The sequence below is a fragment of the Cololabis saira genome, chromosome 9 (genome assembly GCF_033807715.1).
Source record: "Cololabis saira isolate AMF1-May2022 chromosome 9, fColSai1.1, whole genome shotgun sequence".
Taxonomy (NCBI): Eukaryota; Metazoa; Chordata; class Actinopteri; order Beloniformes; family Belonidae; genus Cololabis; species Cololabis saira.
In genome coordinates, this window is record NC_084595.1 from 17,390,254 (window position 1) to 17,407,121 (window position 16,868).

At 41.6% G+C, this 16,868-nt stretch overlaps 1 protein-coding gene and 1 non-coding gene across 3 annotated transcripts in view; both read right to left on the reverse strand.

Moving 5' to 3' along the window:
* The window catches only part of sh2d3cb (SH2 domain containing 3Cb), a 59,362-nt gene that overhangs the window by 28,486 nt on the left and 14,008 nt on the right, over positions 1–16,868 (reverse strand). For both annotated transcript variants that reach the window (XM_061730626.1, XM_061730627.1), the window contains 3 exons: positions 6,236–6,275; positions 5,004–5,132; positions 806–1,197 (listed from right to left, as the gene is read on the reverse strand). In XM_061730626.1, the coding sequence (XP_061586610.1) occupies positions 806–1,197; positions 5,004–5,132; positions 6,236–6,275 (561 nt within the window). The remainder of the gene's footprint in view (positions 1–805; positions 1,198–5,003; positions 5,133–6,235; positions 6,276–16,868) is intronic.
* On the reverse strand, positions 12,534–12,606 carry trnaa-cgc (transfer RNA alanine (anticodon CGC)). Its single transcript has one exon. It is a non-coding gene; the product is annotated as a tRNA-Ala (tRNA).

Genomic DNA, 16,868 nt, shown 5'->3' on the forward strand with positions numbered 1-16,868 from the left:
TCAGTTATACCTGAACTTGACTAAAATCGTAAAGAAAGGAGCAAGAATGTTTATCATTAATGATTTCAGTGAACGTCCTCTTTTTGTTTGAGTTGAAACAGAAGCAAACTTCCCGGAGCAGAAATGCTGGATTTTAATTTCTGCTACACGTGTTCCAGAGTCTGGAGAATACAAACAACATAAACAGAGGTAGAGATAAAACATTCGATAATACAAATAAGAGGATTACATTTTTGGTTTCCAGTTGACTCACAAAGGTCAATAAGGTTGACAGGTCATGTAGAACCTCAGTTCAGAGTAAACCCTTATCTTCTCTGACTAATCCAGGACAAGTATGAAGGAGGACGAGGGTCTTTCCATATGAACCGAATCTGTATTCTGGCCAGTAATGTTCAAAAGGCCATTCGTAAGCGTATTTGATAAAAAAAGTTAAACCATTTTTGTAAGATTTTAAGTTTTCTCATCATCTGGGTTCAAACAATAATTCTGCTGACTTTCTTTCACTAAACTGAGGTGCATAACTAAACTAGCAGCAATGAAAAAAATGAGGGTTAAAGGGGGAAGAAGCAGTCTGAAATTGTCCGTCTGTCCTCTCAAAAGGTTTAGTTTATCCTCTTTAGTGTTTTTGGATGTTTCAACTGTCAAAAGTAAAATTAATAACATTCTAGTGCATTATATCAGAAGTCATCTTTAAAAAAAAAAAAAAAAAAAAAAAAAAAAAAAAATCACATTTTTCTCATCTCTAACGTCTGTAAAAGAAAAGAAAACAAAGCTTAGATAAATTTCCAGTGAAATAAAAGCCCACCTTCTCGGACAGACAGACTGGTCTCTCCTGCTGTCGTCCTTCGGGCCTCCTCGGCAGGACTTGGGTCCGACGTCGGTATGAAGGCTGGCCTCCAGGTAGCTGAGCGGCACCATCCTGTTCACCGGCCGCTGGATCTGCGCGGCGCTCCACCGGGTCAGAGCCGCCCGGCTGCCCACGTAGAAGTGGACGAGGGCCGGGAGCGAGTCGAAGGCCTCGCCCTCCAGGCTGTACTGGACGCGGGTGTAGGTCTCGCCGGACGGAACCGCCGTCTTCCTGATGAGGAAGTGACGGGTTTTCTGCTCCCAGTGGCTGGTGAGGACGAAGTCGCCCCGACTGGACTGAGAGTCCCGGACCAGGAAGTCTCCGTGGTTCACCACCAGGCTCTCCGACACCTGCAGAGACGCAGCGGCTCCTGTTCTATGATCCACGATGAAACACTGAAATACACCCTTTTTTACAGTAGATCAATCGTCATGATGGAAGTGGGTTTACTGGGTCGAACCCGATTCAAATCTCCGGATCCCATCGACAGGTTTTCACTCTGTCCGAGGTCAAAGGTGTCCAAATGTTGGAGAATTGAAGATTAGGGCTGCAGCTATCGAATATTTTAGTAATCGAGTATTCTACTGAAAATTCCATCGATTAATCGAGTAATCGGATAAAACATATTTTTGTTTAGTTAAAGAGCAATCATAAATATACATAAGATGTTAGATGTTAATTGATATTACTAAGACTAAATTATATAATCCAGTAGGTTCATGGCTGTGCATTTAAAAACCCTGAACTTACACCAAATTCACTGCCTTCACTCAAAAAACTAAGGATCTTACCAAGAAATGTTCTGATTTCTAACCTACACCTGATAACACACATTACTTAAAAGGTTAGGTGTTTTTCCCACGTGTTTCAATTGAACTTTCATTTGTGTCAAGCACATTTTAAGTTCTAGTTAAGTTTTAAGTTAAAGTATAAGATTTTGAGTTTTGGCAGTGTTCAAAATAAACTTCAGAGAGCTGCTGTATTGGAGCACATTTTCTTTTAGTTAAAACTGTAGCGGGAACAGATGTTTAGAGGAACCTATGTATGTACCAGGTTAGAGGGGGAACATATAGGAGAACGGACCAGAAGAATATAGCGTGGATTGAAAATAAAAGTTAAGCACTGAGCTACACGTGTCTCCCGTCTGGGCCATTGCAGACTGTCTGAGCACTTTATATATATATATATATATATATATATATATATATATATAAGCCTGAGCATGGCATGTTACAAAAACCAAACATATCCGCTGCATCTTTCTTCTACCTTTACTAGCGTGGCGTCAGCGCGTTGTGCCGCATTAAACGTAGTCCGGGCGAAACACCCTGCTTTGAGCTGGTGAAATTAAACAATTCCTCAAGGCAGAGAAAATTAATTTTCAAATAAATTTTTTGTAATCGAATTACTCAAATTATTCGAGGAATCGTTTCAGCCCTATTGAAGATGAAGATGAGAAGACTGTTTGGTCCATTTGACCAGGCTGTAGCTAGGGCTGCAACGATTCGTCGACGTTGTCGACAAAAATCGATAATCAAAATTGTCGACAATGAATTCCTGCAAAGGTTTGCAAAGCTGACGTTACTTTTCACGGGAGCACGTCGGTAATGCATTTGAAGAGAAAGCACGAGTGCTGAACGAAACGGACTCGCCTTGGTAAGATATTAAGTGTATTTTGGCTTTAAAAGAAAGCTTTAACGTTATGCCTCACAAAGTATTAAATTAAGTCAGATATTTGGAGAAACTGCGTTTAGTGTCTGTGGTGCATCTTGGAAGAGAGACGCATGGGATTGGGACCGCAGTTGGTCAGCAGCATTCTCTCCCTCCACAGCAATGTAATGGCCAAGCGATTCATTTGTTAAATTAATTTGTTTCATTCTAAACTTTGTTTATTTTATGTTATTTATTAGTATTATTTGAGCCACTCACAGCCTACTCTCGTTATAACCTCAATCACATAATTGATGCAGCGCGAAAGGCGAAAAAAGGCTTGTGCGCTGATGACAATGATGAATTTGCATCTAACTTTCAGTCAGGTGCCTATGAACTGTCAATTATCCATCAAGCTCCACAATGATGATGTTAACATAAATCAGATAGATTTGTCTGGACTTTTCTCTTGCGGGACGGGAGAAGACACTAAATCAATGCATCTCTATTGTGCGCCGTGCGGGCATGAATTCATGAGTTTTGCGGGAGGGGCGGGAGCAGGATGAAGAAACCAGTCCCACTATATCAGGGCTCTAGTGCCATCTTTCTTGTGTTTATTATCATTTGCCACATAATTAAAGCAACCTCATACTAAATTTAAAAAAAATTACTAATTATCCGATTAGTCGACTAATCGTTTCAATAGTCGGTGACTAGTCGACTATTAAAGTAGTCGTTAGTTGCAGCCCTAGCTGTAGCAGATGTTCGGGTCTAGCGACGTGGAGCCGGCCTGCATCAGTATGGACTCTCTTCCTTTCTTTATATTCTATAATCAATATTTTTTATCTAGGTGCTTAACAGTTGGACTGGTGGATGGATGGATGGGTGGATGATCCATCCACCCATCCATCCAAGTAGGAAGTAGATGTGATGATTCAATGATTCAAGCCTTAAAGCTCGTACTACGTATCAACACCGGTCCAGACCAAAAGGAAGTAGAATATCCCAGGGACGTTTATGTTCCGGCACAAAGTGGGTTCAAGAGGCTTGTCAGACCATCCTGTGGCTCTTTGGTCCAGTCGTTCAGGTATCTCTAGGTGTCAATCACACACATGGCACTATTTTAATGTACCGTACATCTCACTAAAGTAAATCACAAATGCCATCTAAGTCTTTGCAGGAACTGAAACCCTTCTGTGGTGTCTCTGATCACCGACGGCTCATCTGTCGGCGGATCGCTTATTGGTAATCTTTATTTCTGGGAAGCTTTTAAAAGGTCCCACAAGCAGAAAGGAATCTTCCATCACAATCTCAGCAACTGGGGGACTTTTGAACAAGGTTTTCTATTCATTCATAGTTGGTAAAGACTGAGGATGTGCTTTCAGAGGGACATTTAATCTGGACCCTTCACTACTGACGGGAAACTTTAACGGGAAACTTTCAGCGCAACATGATCACATATGATCCATAAATAACCACACACTTTGAAGCATTCAGGTGAAATTCTGCAGAAAGCGTCGGTCGGATTCCCAGTGACACCGCAGAGAAGAAAACCAGGTTCTCACGACCCCGTTCGGGGTTCGGGTTCGTGGTTAGATATATTCACACAAGACACATGAACAACCTCACTTTGTTTTCGTGTCTCACTTCAAGTGTTTGCCCTGATCTGACCTTCTGACCTCCAGTGTTGTGCATGAACGCGTTCAAATGAACACGTTAATTGAACACGTTCATTTCTGTGAAAACGTTGAACTGAACGCAACGTATTTACAAATAAAGAACTTGAACTTGTTCATTCTGCAGATCATGAACTGGAATTTGAACTGTTCAGATTATGTGAGTTGCAGCTTCACTGGTTAGGTCCAATTATTACGGAATAATCCTTCTCATTTCACCAGCGGGCGGCACATTTAAAATGCTCGACGAGCCTGGTGCAGTCTTTACGAATGTAGTCTGATTTATGGTTCCGCGTTACACCAACGCGGAACCTACGGCGTAGGGTACGCGGCGTGTGGACCGTATGGTTCGCGTCGCCACGTACCTTACGCCTTAGTCTTCGCCGTCGATTTAACGCGGAACCATAAATCAGCCTTGACGGGTGAAGAGAGACGTTGCAGACGCAGCGTCAGCGAGCCGTCAGATGATGATCCGCTTATCATTATCTGCGGGAATTTTACACATCGTCTCCCAAAGAGTCTGACGGTAGGAAACTAACCTTTCTGTGCAAATTATGTCCACCTGCGCTGAGAAAACAAGTCCGAGCGTCTGCCTCGTCAACTTCACATTTGAAACGTCATGTGGAGTTAAAGCATCCGTCCAGTGGGAGAAAATATCTGCGTTTCATTCTTACTTTTCACCTAAAAATATTGAAATGAACTGAACTTTGAACTAGTTCATGAGAAGTATGAACTTGCACAACACTGCTGACCTCCCGCAGACAGGACGCTGATGATAAACTTCAAAACAAGACATTTTGGGAACGACGGAGTCAAACATGAAGGCCGACCTCCCAGGGGATGCGTCCGTGGTACCAGGCGTGGCTCTTCAGGTTGGTGCCGCTCAGCTTCAGCTCCTCCTCCAGCTGCTTCCTCAGCCTGTCCGTCCGCGGCTCCGACCAGAACTTCTCCTTGGAGAACTGAAAAGGCATCACAGGTGGACGAGAGAAGGAAAAGAGAAAGAAAATAAACAAGAACATAGTTTTTTTAGACAATCATGTGACCTTTGGGGGGCGTGGCCACCTTCCCTCCACCAGAGCTGTTGCCTCTTTCTTTAAAAGCGTGTTTGGAGCGAGAGATATGAGGCGAAGGAGAAGTGTGGTCCAACCGCAGCCCTTTCTGTTCTGCTTTTTTGAGATTGTGTGTTAAAAGAGGACGTGGGGGGGAATGGGGTGATGGTGGGGGGGGGGGCTGGGCGGCCGTGGCGTTCCCACACTGGCGACACCGGGGGCCCACGAAACCCAGACCCATGCTGGAGTCCCGGCCTTGTTGCCACGGAAACGTCACTGTGAGACGACGGGTCATCGCTCAGCGTTTCTTTGTCTGCTGTCTTTTTAACAAGCACAACAAAAACACACAGCTACTGTATATCACCAGTTTTACGCTGAGAACGGACCGGGAATGCTTTTCTTTTCAAAGAAAGCGCTCTCATCTCTTAGTGACGAGTCTTCGGGGGGGGGACGCGATGTGCTCGGCCCGTCCCGCTGGACCGTGAATCACAAGCTGGGCACCCAGCCAGGACCACTTCACAACAAAAGAGGAGTGGGTGTAAGCGGGTGTAAGCGGGTGCATGTGTGCGCGGTCCGTCTTTGTGCGCGTCGCGAGGTGAAGCTGCCCTGGAAGCTGCAACCAAAAGCTTTAATTTCATTATCTTTGGTTGCCAGCTTTTCCCATTTAGGCAAGTGTGTTTGTCAAGTGTCCAATTATGAGTCAATGAAGTGGGACTTCTTCTCTTGCTCTCTTTCCCGTCAGAGCCGCCGGTCGAGCAGAGGCCAGGGGGGTTGCCACTGGCAACCGAGGCCGATTCAAAGCCCGTCCCATTCCCCGAGTCCCATTCCCCTGGGTTTTGTTGTGTCATCGCGATAAGAACCCACCTGACTCAGTTTGGAGGCGTCGACCGAGAAAGGTGGGCCGAGAAGAAAGGGCCGTCCCTCGTTTGACAAGAGGAAGTGAGAGAAGAAGCAGAAGGAAAGAGGACGCTGAACGCCAGCCAGATAAGAGAGGAGCGTAAAAATAAACTTACCTTCACGTACTCTCCACTGCTGTCGGTCATCTGTAAACACCTGCAAAACAAAAGGAAACCACAGATTTCAACCCAAATCAATACTTAATCACAATACTTCAGTTTTATTCTACACACAAATCACACATTTCTGAATTAAGGCAACAAAATTCTATTCCAGGTTAAAAATGTTCATTTCTGCTTCTTTGGTTAAATTGTTTCGGTTCGACTAATTTTACAGATTTGGTTTGAACAAGAACTGATCTGATATCAATATCAGCCATCACGATCAGACTTGTCCAAACACCTTGACGGTGAACTTTCTCATCACTGCAGGGGTGTCATTTGATTTGACTAGACTTGACGGCAGCATCTCCATGGTGACCCAAGGAAACAGCCCAACAAATACCGTCAGACACTCGACGCAGTTTTTCCACGGAAGCTGCTGACGCAGAGGAGCTGCTGGACCGTGATTCATATGATTCTGGGTCGATCGCTGCAACCGATGGATCTCTGTAAGTCTCTGTAAGTTAACTCTGTTGTGGTCCTCATGATGAAGCCTCACATAACGCGCTAGGGCTGGGCGATATATCGAGATTTTAATATATATCGATATATTTTCAAACGCGATATGGTACGAGACAATATCGTTTATATCGATTTAAAAAAAAAAAAAAAAGTTTTTTTTTTATGATTTTGATATAGCTTATTTTGTGACAAATTGACTTGAATGTTTTATTTGAGATTTGCACAAATGTTTTGTTATTCGCAAAACTGTCAACCTCAGTGGAAAAGTCTGCCTGTTACTGTCTACATTGTATTAATTGCACAGTGTATTTTAATTTAATTGTTATGCAGGAAAGGGATATTTGTTTTATTTTATTCAAGAATCATTTTTATTCTATATATGCAGGCAGTTTATTTTTATTTCATTTGTTTTATACATTTTGATATTGTGCAGACCTCTGTTAATAAAGGAACCTGTGTGACATTTGGCACGAGGCTTTGTATTAAAACTGACAGTTTTTTTTAAGGGTTTGCCTCAGAAAAAACTAAGCTAACAGAGACGTTATGCTATAATGCTTTGGGGGAAACCCCAATTATGGCACAGAAAAAATATCGATATATATCGAGTATCGCCATTCAGCTAGAAAATATCGAGATATGACTTTTGGTCCATATCGCCCAGCCCTATAACGCGTCTCGAAGACGAGTGGAAGGTAAAGACAAGATGAGTCCTTTAGGTCTTGTTGGAGGACGCGGGACCTGCAGCCGAGGCCAGGTTTAGTGACACACCCCCCCTCCCCCCAGGACAACTTGTTGTCTTGAGATTTCAGCGCTCAACAGGTCCAGAAGATAAGCCACGCCTCCTCGAGGTTTCATAGTCTTCATTTTGGTGAACATGGAGCTGATGTCGGCCAGAAACCTCCAGTTCTGTCTCATCCGTCCAGAGGACATTCCTCCCAGAAGCCTCAGCTCGGCCGCAGTCCTGTGGACGCTAAAGGTCTGGGAGATGAGTGCAGGAGAGTTTCAGGGTTTGAGCAGCAACAGGAGCTGTAGCCCCACGTGACCCCGTCCTGCTCCGTCCTGTTACGCAACTCTCTGACAGCAGCCGTGCGTTCATGCGACGCCACCCAGCAACGACGTGCAACACAACAAACAGGGAATATCTCTGAGTGTCCCTCCTGCAGGGGCCCGAAGGCTCGGGGAGTCACGCAGCTCAGCCCGGCACCCGAGCGGGCCGGTGCCGACCAGCGTTGGAGAAGGAGAGAAACTCCCAGACGTGTCGGCGGTCTGAAACTTCCTTTTTTTTCTCCTCTTTCTCACTGTTTCTTTCTCAATTTGTTGCATATTTGCAGGAGTCAAGGGAGGTGACCTTTTGTTCCCAAACACAAACTCTGAGAATACACACACACACACACACACACACACACACACACACACACACACACACACACACACACACACACACACACACACACACACACACACACACACACACACACACACACACACACACACACACACACACACACACACACACATTAAAATGCTGAGTTTACAAAACTCCTGCAGCTGATTTTAGTTTCAGATTTTCTGCTTCTGGGTGAAAGCTGTTAAACTGTTAATAATCTAATAAGATCGTTGATAAACCCTGAAGGGGGTTGGACGGAACATCTATGTTTATTTTCTCAAAACAAACACGGATGGAAACTGAACATTCAGGCTCCGAAGGCATAAAAACACTGCTGGACATGAAGTTTCCTTTTTTTCCCCATTTAACGTCAGTGTTTTCTGTGAATGTTAGTAGAACAAACAGGAAGTGGCTGATAGACGCGCATTAAAGCTCCCAGACACCCTGCGGATGTATTAAAGGAGATCTGGAAGATGCTTTTAAGCTGCTCGGTGGTACAACTCCAAATACCAGAGATTCCAGGACTTCCATCCAGCATCTTTCTCTGCTAATGAACAGAAACAAAGCCAAAGGGAATTTATATATATATATATATATATATATATATATATATATATATATATATATATATATATATATATATATGTATGTACAGTACAGACCAAAAGTTTGGACACTACTACTACTACTACTGTCATTTGGCAGACGCTTTTATCCAAAGCGACTTAGATCTGAGACACACAAACCATGGAGCAATTAGGGTTAAGGCCTTGCTATAAATATATATATATATATAAATATATATATATATATATATATATATATATATATATATATATATATATATATATATATATATATATATATATATATATATATATATATATAAAATATATATATATATACATATGCTCAAGTGCAACATATAACTACTTTCACTGTTCAATTATACACCGAGGGAAAATGAGGCCCAAACAAAGAGATGTAACTCCACTTTGGTGTCTCTCCAAGAGAAGAGCAGGACATTGGAGAATGTGGGCATCAATCCCACTGCCTCCTGCATGCAAAGCAGGCGCTCTACCACTTGACCTAAGTCCCCTGAAACTCTTGAGCAGATACTACACATTGATTTCATATTTGACTCCCAGTAATCACAGGAATGGTGTAATGATGCTTTAAACATGCATAGTCCTCTCTATAAAGGATTATTTAAGTAGCTCTACCACCTCTGGCTATGTTGGCCAAATTATTATAAGTAAATCCAAACAATTAATTAGCCCATAACGTGTTAGCAGTAGAAATTTTAATGGTGATAAAAGCAACAATGTTTCAAAAGCAATCATTTTTGTTTTCTTCCATAATCAATCAATCCATTGCTAAGGTTGAATGGCATTTCAGCAGGAAGTGGGCCTAGTAAAGTTTTGATCAGATCCATGCTGACTGCTCATCTCGTCTTGGCTGAAAGTGAAAGGACGAGTGTGGCTGATGTGTTGCAAAGCAGACCGCTTCCCTCTCAGTGATAACAACAGCAGTATGTTCATCCTGAGCCACTCATGCCGCTTACTGACCATGATGGTAGGTAATTCCTTATGAATCAAGACTTTTACAGCATATTTACTTGCAGCATTTCTTTATTTCTTTGTCTAGTGTATCGGCTTTTAGAAGCTTATGAGAGCCCTTTTTTTGGGGTCATTTTCTTCAGTTTGATGAAAGACTCAAAACTGCTCCCATGCGGCCATACTGTGCTAATGAGTAGGGACGGTCCAGCACATGAAGTTAAAACCACTAACGACTATTCTGATTGGTCATCAATTATTAAAACAATCAGTCAACTAATGAATAAAATGGCTCTTATTTAGCTCTCAGCGCTTAAAATTTGCACGAGGTCTTTTAAATTACGTGCTAATTTACATTATAAGATGAGAAAGATGGCCTCTTAATTCAAAAATACATCTTTTAATGCACTTTGCTGCCAGTCGCTCTGGTGTTGCATCGGTCGCCGCCATATTGTCTACCTGGCACTGTACTGTATTACACATGTGCAACTCTCAGCAGAGATATGAAGGAAGGTAATGCCTTACTCTGTTCTGCATGTTTCCAACACCAATTTTCACTTTTACGCTGATGACACAGTGATATACTGCTCAGCATATACACCAAACCTGGCTCTCTATGAGCTTCAACAAGCTTTTAACTCTGTACAACGTCCACTGAACGATTGGAAACTAGTTCTGAACTATGAAAACAAAACGTATGTTGTTTTCCAATGCAAATTCAAAGTCTTTGAACCTTCCATCCATTCAAACTCTTAAGGCCATGAGATTGAGTCTGTATCCCGATACAAATATCTTGGATTTATTATTGATGATTCTCTCTCTTTTACACTTTCAACAATCTGTAAAAAAGAACTGAGGTGAAACTTGGGTTTTTAGTTCAGCATCAAGTTTCACCTTTCTTTCAAAGTCAAAAAGAGACTTGTTGTTTTATCAATTATTTATAAGGACATTCTAGCACTGCTTCCGTCTTATCTGAAAAACTATACCCATCAAAAAAGGACAGGAAATGATCATCTTCGCTCCCAGACTTTTATTTATTATCTGTTCCAAAAGTCTGTACTGAATTGGGGAAAAAAGGTGTTTAAGTATGCGGCACCTTCTGCCTGGAATCAGCTGCAGGGTTACCTGAATCCCAGAGAGCCGGTCTCATTACAGGGATTTATGGCAAATTTTAATTATTTGGAGTCAGCTGACTCTGAATGTAGATGTTTTAAATTATATCTTAGATTGACTAATGTATATTGCTCCTGACTGGTGAGGATGTTCCTGGTTAAATAAAGGTAAACAAATAAAAACATTAAAACACATAAGAGTTTGCATCTTATCTGCACCTAACCACCCACAAGCGGAGTAAAGACAACCAGTGTAACATAACCAGGCTGGAAAGCCCCTTTCTACGGCATTACTTTAGGCTGAATTACTTTTCCTCATAGCTGCAGGCGTCAAGGACGATGATGAAGTCGGTAAGTTCTGCAGATAAGAAAGTTAAAGCAGTGAACTGCTAATTCAAAGTCATCTGCATGAGATTATTTGAATCCCTACTGAAGTTAGGTTTAGCTCTTTGTGAAACATTTACAACTAATGCAGCCATTGGTCGGCTTTATTTCCCCCTGAGCACTGTGACCAGTCACCAACCGATCACTACTAAATAAATATATCTATATGTGATAATGTGGTATTAAAAAGTTAGAAACAGACCACACACGACGGTTCAGTGTTCACAGAAACGTCTCACACGCCCCAATGTGTGAAGACAAAAGTATTGTTGTCATTTTCCAACCTCACAAGATATTTAATTCACTTCCGTCATATACCGTCATATGCACAAATAAAAAACAAGTTTCGTCTACAAGGGTATATAAGGATTTATAATGTTACACATAAACGGAGGCTCCAACAATGAGGGGAATGTATTCTTCAGGACTGAACAAAGAAGGAGATCAAGGAGATTTCACAGATCCGAGCTTGCAAGAACTTTGTGAAATCGTCAGCTCTAAGATAAATCCTCATATGGTCATGATGTACAGTAAGTCGCTTTGGATAAAAGCGTCTACTAAATGACAGTAGTGGTAGTAGTAGTAGTCATGGTCTCCAGGTTGTGGACCTAAAGGAATTCAGCCAATCAGAAAACACGAGGAGACACTTACCTAAGCTAATGCTTGCTGACTGAGCTCTGCCTGTGGTAAATCCTCTCTCATTTTCTCAGTGTTTCACCTTGTAACTGCTGGTTTTAAATAATTAACTTTTGAGTTATGCTGCTCTAGAGTATATTAAATATTAAAACAAGATGGTTGACTTTAAGGCCTGTTGTTTGAATAAATGTCAGAGATCGTATTTATGGACAGACACACCTCCAAAGTCACTATTGGGAATCATAAAGTAAATTTTTTTTTTTTTACTACTTCAATCTCTTACGCAACGTTATGCAGTAGTTCAGACACATTACACTGACATCATTTGGAGGCCGGCTGCAGAAGCGAGTCACTCTCCACTGACTCCTCTGATAACTCTGAATCATGAGAATTTATATAAGTAATAAATGTATCCTCTAATACGACAGTTGACTCAGCCAATGGCGTCATCGAGTCAACCTGTGAAACGGGATTTTCTGCCGACGGCAGCTCTGCAGCCATACTGGCGCTGAAGGAGCTGGTAGCTACAGCTAACTTTGATTGACATATGGCTGGTGTGTTCCTGTCAGCTTCCAGAGCAACATGCACAGAGGGAAGAAAGAGACGTTTCAAAATGCTGTCATCCATCATTTTTACAGGTAACGCTTTTGGAAACTTCACCCATATATATCAGACTGTTTTGACCCAAAGGTTCCCGTTTACAGCAGCTTTATGTTTGGAGAATGTGGGCATCGACCCCACTACCTCCCGCATGCGAAGCGGGCGCTCTACCACTTGAGCTAATTCCCCTACGAAAGAATCATTCACAGTTCACAGAAACCAAATTGCACCAAATTGCAATGTGACAATCAATTTGTGACAATCAACAACCAGATCTGACTGCAACTTCACTGTCCTATGATTGTCTTTATAATCCTTTATTATGGTGCAAAACAACATTGGGAGCCAGCGGATGCTGACACCAGCATCCCAGACCAAAACACACAAAGCAAAAATCAAACTTGCAGCCTTTTCTCCTTCTGCAGGGCTGCGTGATGCTTGAAGGTCAGAATTATCTGAATTATCTGAAATTTAATTGTCTGAGGATAAAGCTTCATCCAAAGTGGGATCACACAACAAGACGATGATCTTGAGGCTCACTGGTGACCAAACCTGCTGAATCGAAGCAGGCAAATACTGAAACAAGTAGAATTCTTCCAGAACCACCTGAGACGCTGATAAAGTCATACAGGAAACTTGATGTTGTTGCTTCTACGGGTCGATCTACAGGTTATTGAATCATGGGAGTACTTAAACATCTGACGGCAGCTCTGCAGCCATACCGGCGGTGAAGGAGCTGGTAGCTACAGCTAACTTTGATTGACATAAGTGTGTTCCCGTCAGCTTCCCCAGCAATATGCACAGAGGGAGGAAAAAGAGAAAAATTGCACCAAATTGCAATGTGACAATAAATTTGTGACAATCAACAACTGGCTCTGACTGAAACTGTCCTACGGTTTTCTTTATAATCCTTTATTATTGTGCAAAACAACATTGGGAGCCAGCAGATGCTGACACCAACATCCCAGACCAAAACACACAAAGCAAAAATCAAACTAGAAGCCTTTTCTCCTTCTGCAGGGCTCAGCAAAGACTCATTGAAAAAAAATATCTTAAAACTTTATTTGGTCAAAGGCATCTGCCAAACTCTCTTTAGATTCTGAAAACAATCTAAAAAAAATGTAATGTAATTTTTTATAACTGAGTCATATGCAAAAGGTAGCACCCCCCTTTCTGTATAAAAACATAATAAAAGTCATTCAAAAGTGGGTTTATTATGCAATTACCACCTCAAAATATAACTACTTTTACAGTGCCACTATGCACTCACCAATATAACCAGATGTGGGATTAACCCTGGCCACCACCTTGGTGCTGGAGGGAAGAAGGAAGGTGTGTTGTTGGAGAATGTGGGCATCGATCCCACTACCTCCCGCATGCGTATGCGAAGCAGGCGCTCTACCACTTGAGCTAATTCCCCTACAAGAGAATCATTCACAGTTTTCACACACCAAATTACACCAGGTTATTGAATCATGGGAGAAGTTAGACATCTGACGGCAGCTCTGCAGCCATACCGGCGCTGAAGGAGCTGGTAGCTACAGCTAACTTTGATTGACATATGTGTGTTCCCGTCAGCTTCCAGAGCAACATGCACAGAGGGAAGAAAAAGAGGTTCAGAACCACTGGATCATGTGACATAATTATTTTTACGATCCCACTGCCCCCCGCATGGAAAGCAGGCGCTCTACCACTTGAGCTAATCCCCCTATGAGAGACAGCAGTTTATTTAATACTTTGGCCACACAACCAAAATGCTGAAACCCCATTGTTTTATAGGAATATTTTATTCTTTAAAAATACTAAAATAACTAAAAATTTCTATATTCTAACATTGATCAATTGATTGATTATCTTTTATTTCGAACATACGCACAAAAAAAATAAATAAATAAATAAAACAGAAGAACAATGAATCAATAACATAAAAAAAGAACAATAATAATCAATAAATAATAAATGTACCATTGTAAACAAAGTAGATGAGAATTAAAAAATATAATAGCAAATGTGTTATGCTTGCTATCAGTTTTGAATATGATATAAGGGTCACCACCTTCCTGACTTATTTATCTCAGTTTCATTATAAACATCTGCATCCCTGTTATTCCTCACACAAACTACAATTAAAGTTAAAAAGTAAAGAGAAGGAGAGTTTCTCTGCGAGGGGGCACGTTGTCCACCCTGAAGCACACCTTACCCAAAACCAGCATTAACTTTTACGGCGCGTCCTGCTGCTTGAGCTGACGCCGTTAAATAATCTCCACAGACAGGAAAACACTGTCTCTACGCTTGCATAACAACCCCAAACAAAAGTGACAAATTCTCCAGACTAAAAGCCTGTTGACAATAAACACAAAAGGGAGAAGAAGAAAAGAGGTCCGTAATCCGGTTTGACTTTTCAAATGAAGGTGAGGTTCACCAACTGGGAAGGAAAAAAAAAACAGTACTAAGTTTAGGGGAAACATGTTCCGGCTATGAGAAGAGATGTTTGGAAGTATCCAAACTAGTTAAAGCTGCCATCCCCTCTTCTGTCTCTCACACTTACTTTGGCCCTTTCGCCTCGTTATATTTTTCATTTATCTGCTCATCACGCGCAACCCCGCCCCATGTTGAATTGAGAGACACACGTTTAAAAGTGAACAAACTGACCAAGAGAGATCATCGCCCAGTAAAGGGTTGAGTGACAACAAAACACAGTCCTGTCACAACTTTTAAAGCCAAACGTCTGTGACTTTTTTAACAGCATTGAAATTTTGGTCATTTAGGATTTTTTTCCGTGTGTTTGTGTTGCATCATTTTGCTTCGGTTACACATGTACGCTGTTTTGACAACTGTGCAATCGTCGAGCCCGGGATGCTGCAATTATCGGATGCAACATTCAAACACTGTTGGGAACGTAAATATTACTGACAGAGCTGATGAATGAGCGATTTGACGAGTGGCTGCAAGTTCAGTTAAACCCCTCAAATGTTCACTAGAATATTTCCACTTTTGTTGGACCTGAGTGACGGTTCCACTCTGATATTGTTTTATTTGGTTAGTTCGAACTGGAAGATTGTGTAATATTGGAAGTACCTGCTTCTCACAACTGTTCTGTTCACTTTGCATCTAACTGAGATTATAAATTCATATGTTTGCAGTGTTTTCCTATGCATATTTCTCATTCTGACTTAAAACTGCACTAATTTGGTCCGAATCATGTTGGATGATGTGAGTTTTTATGCTTTAGATTCATGATTTCTGCACACAAAGTTTGGATCTGTGAAGTGTATTAATTGTTTTTATTACCATTTTCTAGACTAAATATTTTTTAATACACACTTCACCTCATTTAATTATGTTTATATTTTGAAGAACTTCTTTCATTATCCCCATATTCGGGAGGTATTCCCACACTAAATTTGAGGGTTTTTGTTAATTTTTATTTCCGCTAACCTCTCCAGCCGTTGTTTTATGTTAAAAAAAGACAAATACACTTCCAACAAGTCACGTTAGGCCTCATCCGAGGGATTTCTGGGAGGTCGTTGTCCACAAGTTCAGATGAGCAGTGAAATCAAAACTTTGGGACGACTTGCCAAACTTTTGAGGAGTTATGTGGGAGAATAAGTCCTCGGGTTGGGCCTATTCCATTGCGTCCTACAGAAAAGCAAATGTCTTCATTTTTTAGCATCATGTCACCTGCTGATGCAAGAAAGAAAAATCTGAAGACCAGCCTGGCTGGTCTGCTCCACAGAGGAAGAAGAAGCCTCTCAGTGTGTGTTCATGGGCAATATGTGTCTTGTGTATGGTTTTAACTGTAGTTTTTACTGTAATATGCATTCTGGTGTATTTATCGGCTGTATCCTGGAGACTTTTTCTTGCCCATTTTTTTACAATCTTATCATAACATTATTATGTAATTTGAAGTTGCTGGAGTTGTACGACATGTACAATGTACTTTTTAAAGTCCTGCTGATTCTTTCCTTGATGTTATTTATGAATTTAGTTTTTCTCTGCCAATATTGACTTTATTCTAGTGATTTAATGGGTGTTAATCACGTGAACGCGGTTGAATTTGCTGGTCCAGTCGGGTCTCGGCCCATGGCACCTCAGAGCCGGTGACAGGTGTTCGTGGGAACTGGAGCGGCTCTGGTGGTTCTGGTGGACCTCTGCTCCTCCACCAAACGCTGTTATCTGTGTTGTGACTGGAGCCAGAGCTGGATCACATTCCTCCCCTTACATAAGGGCCTGTGTTCTGCCAATCCTTGCTCCCTGCAGAGAAATGCTACTTTGTGGTTCTGCGCATGCGCACAGTCGATTTTCAAAGTTTGATTAACCATCATTTCTTGCACGAATCATGTAAAATGGATAATATGGGATGTTGAGTATATGATCCTTCAAAATACACTATCCATTACATGAATGACATTACACTTTGTGAACATTATACGATAAAGAGGAAAAAAAAC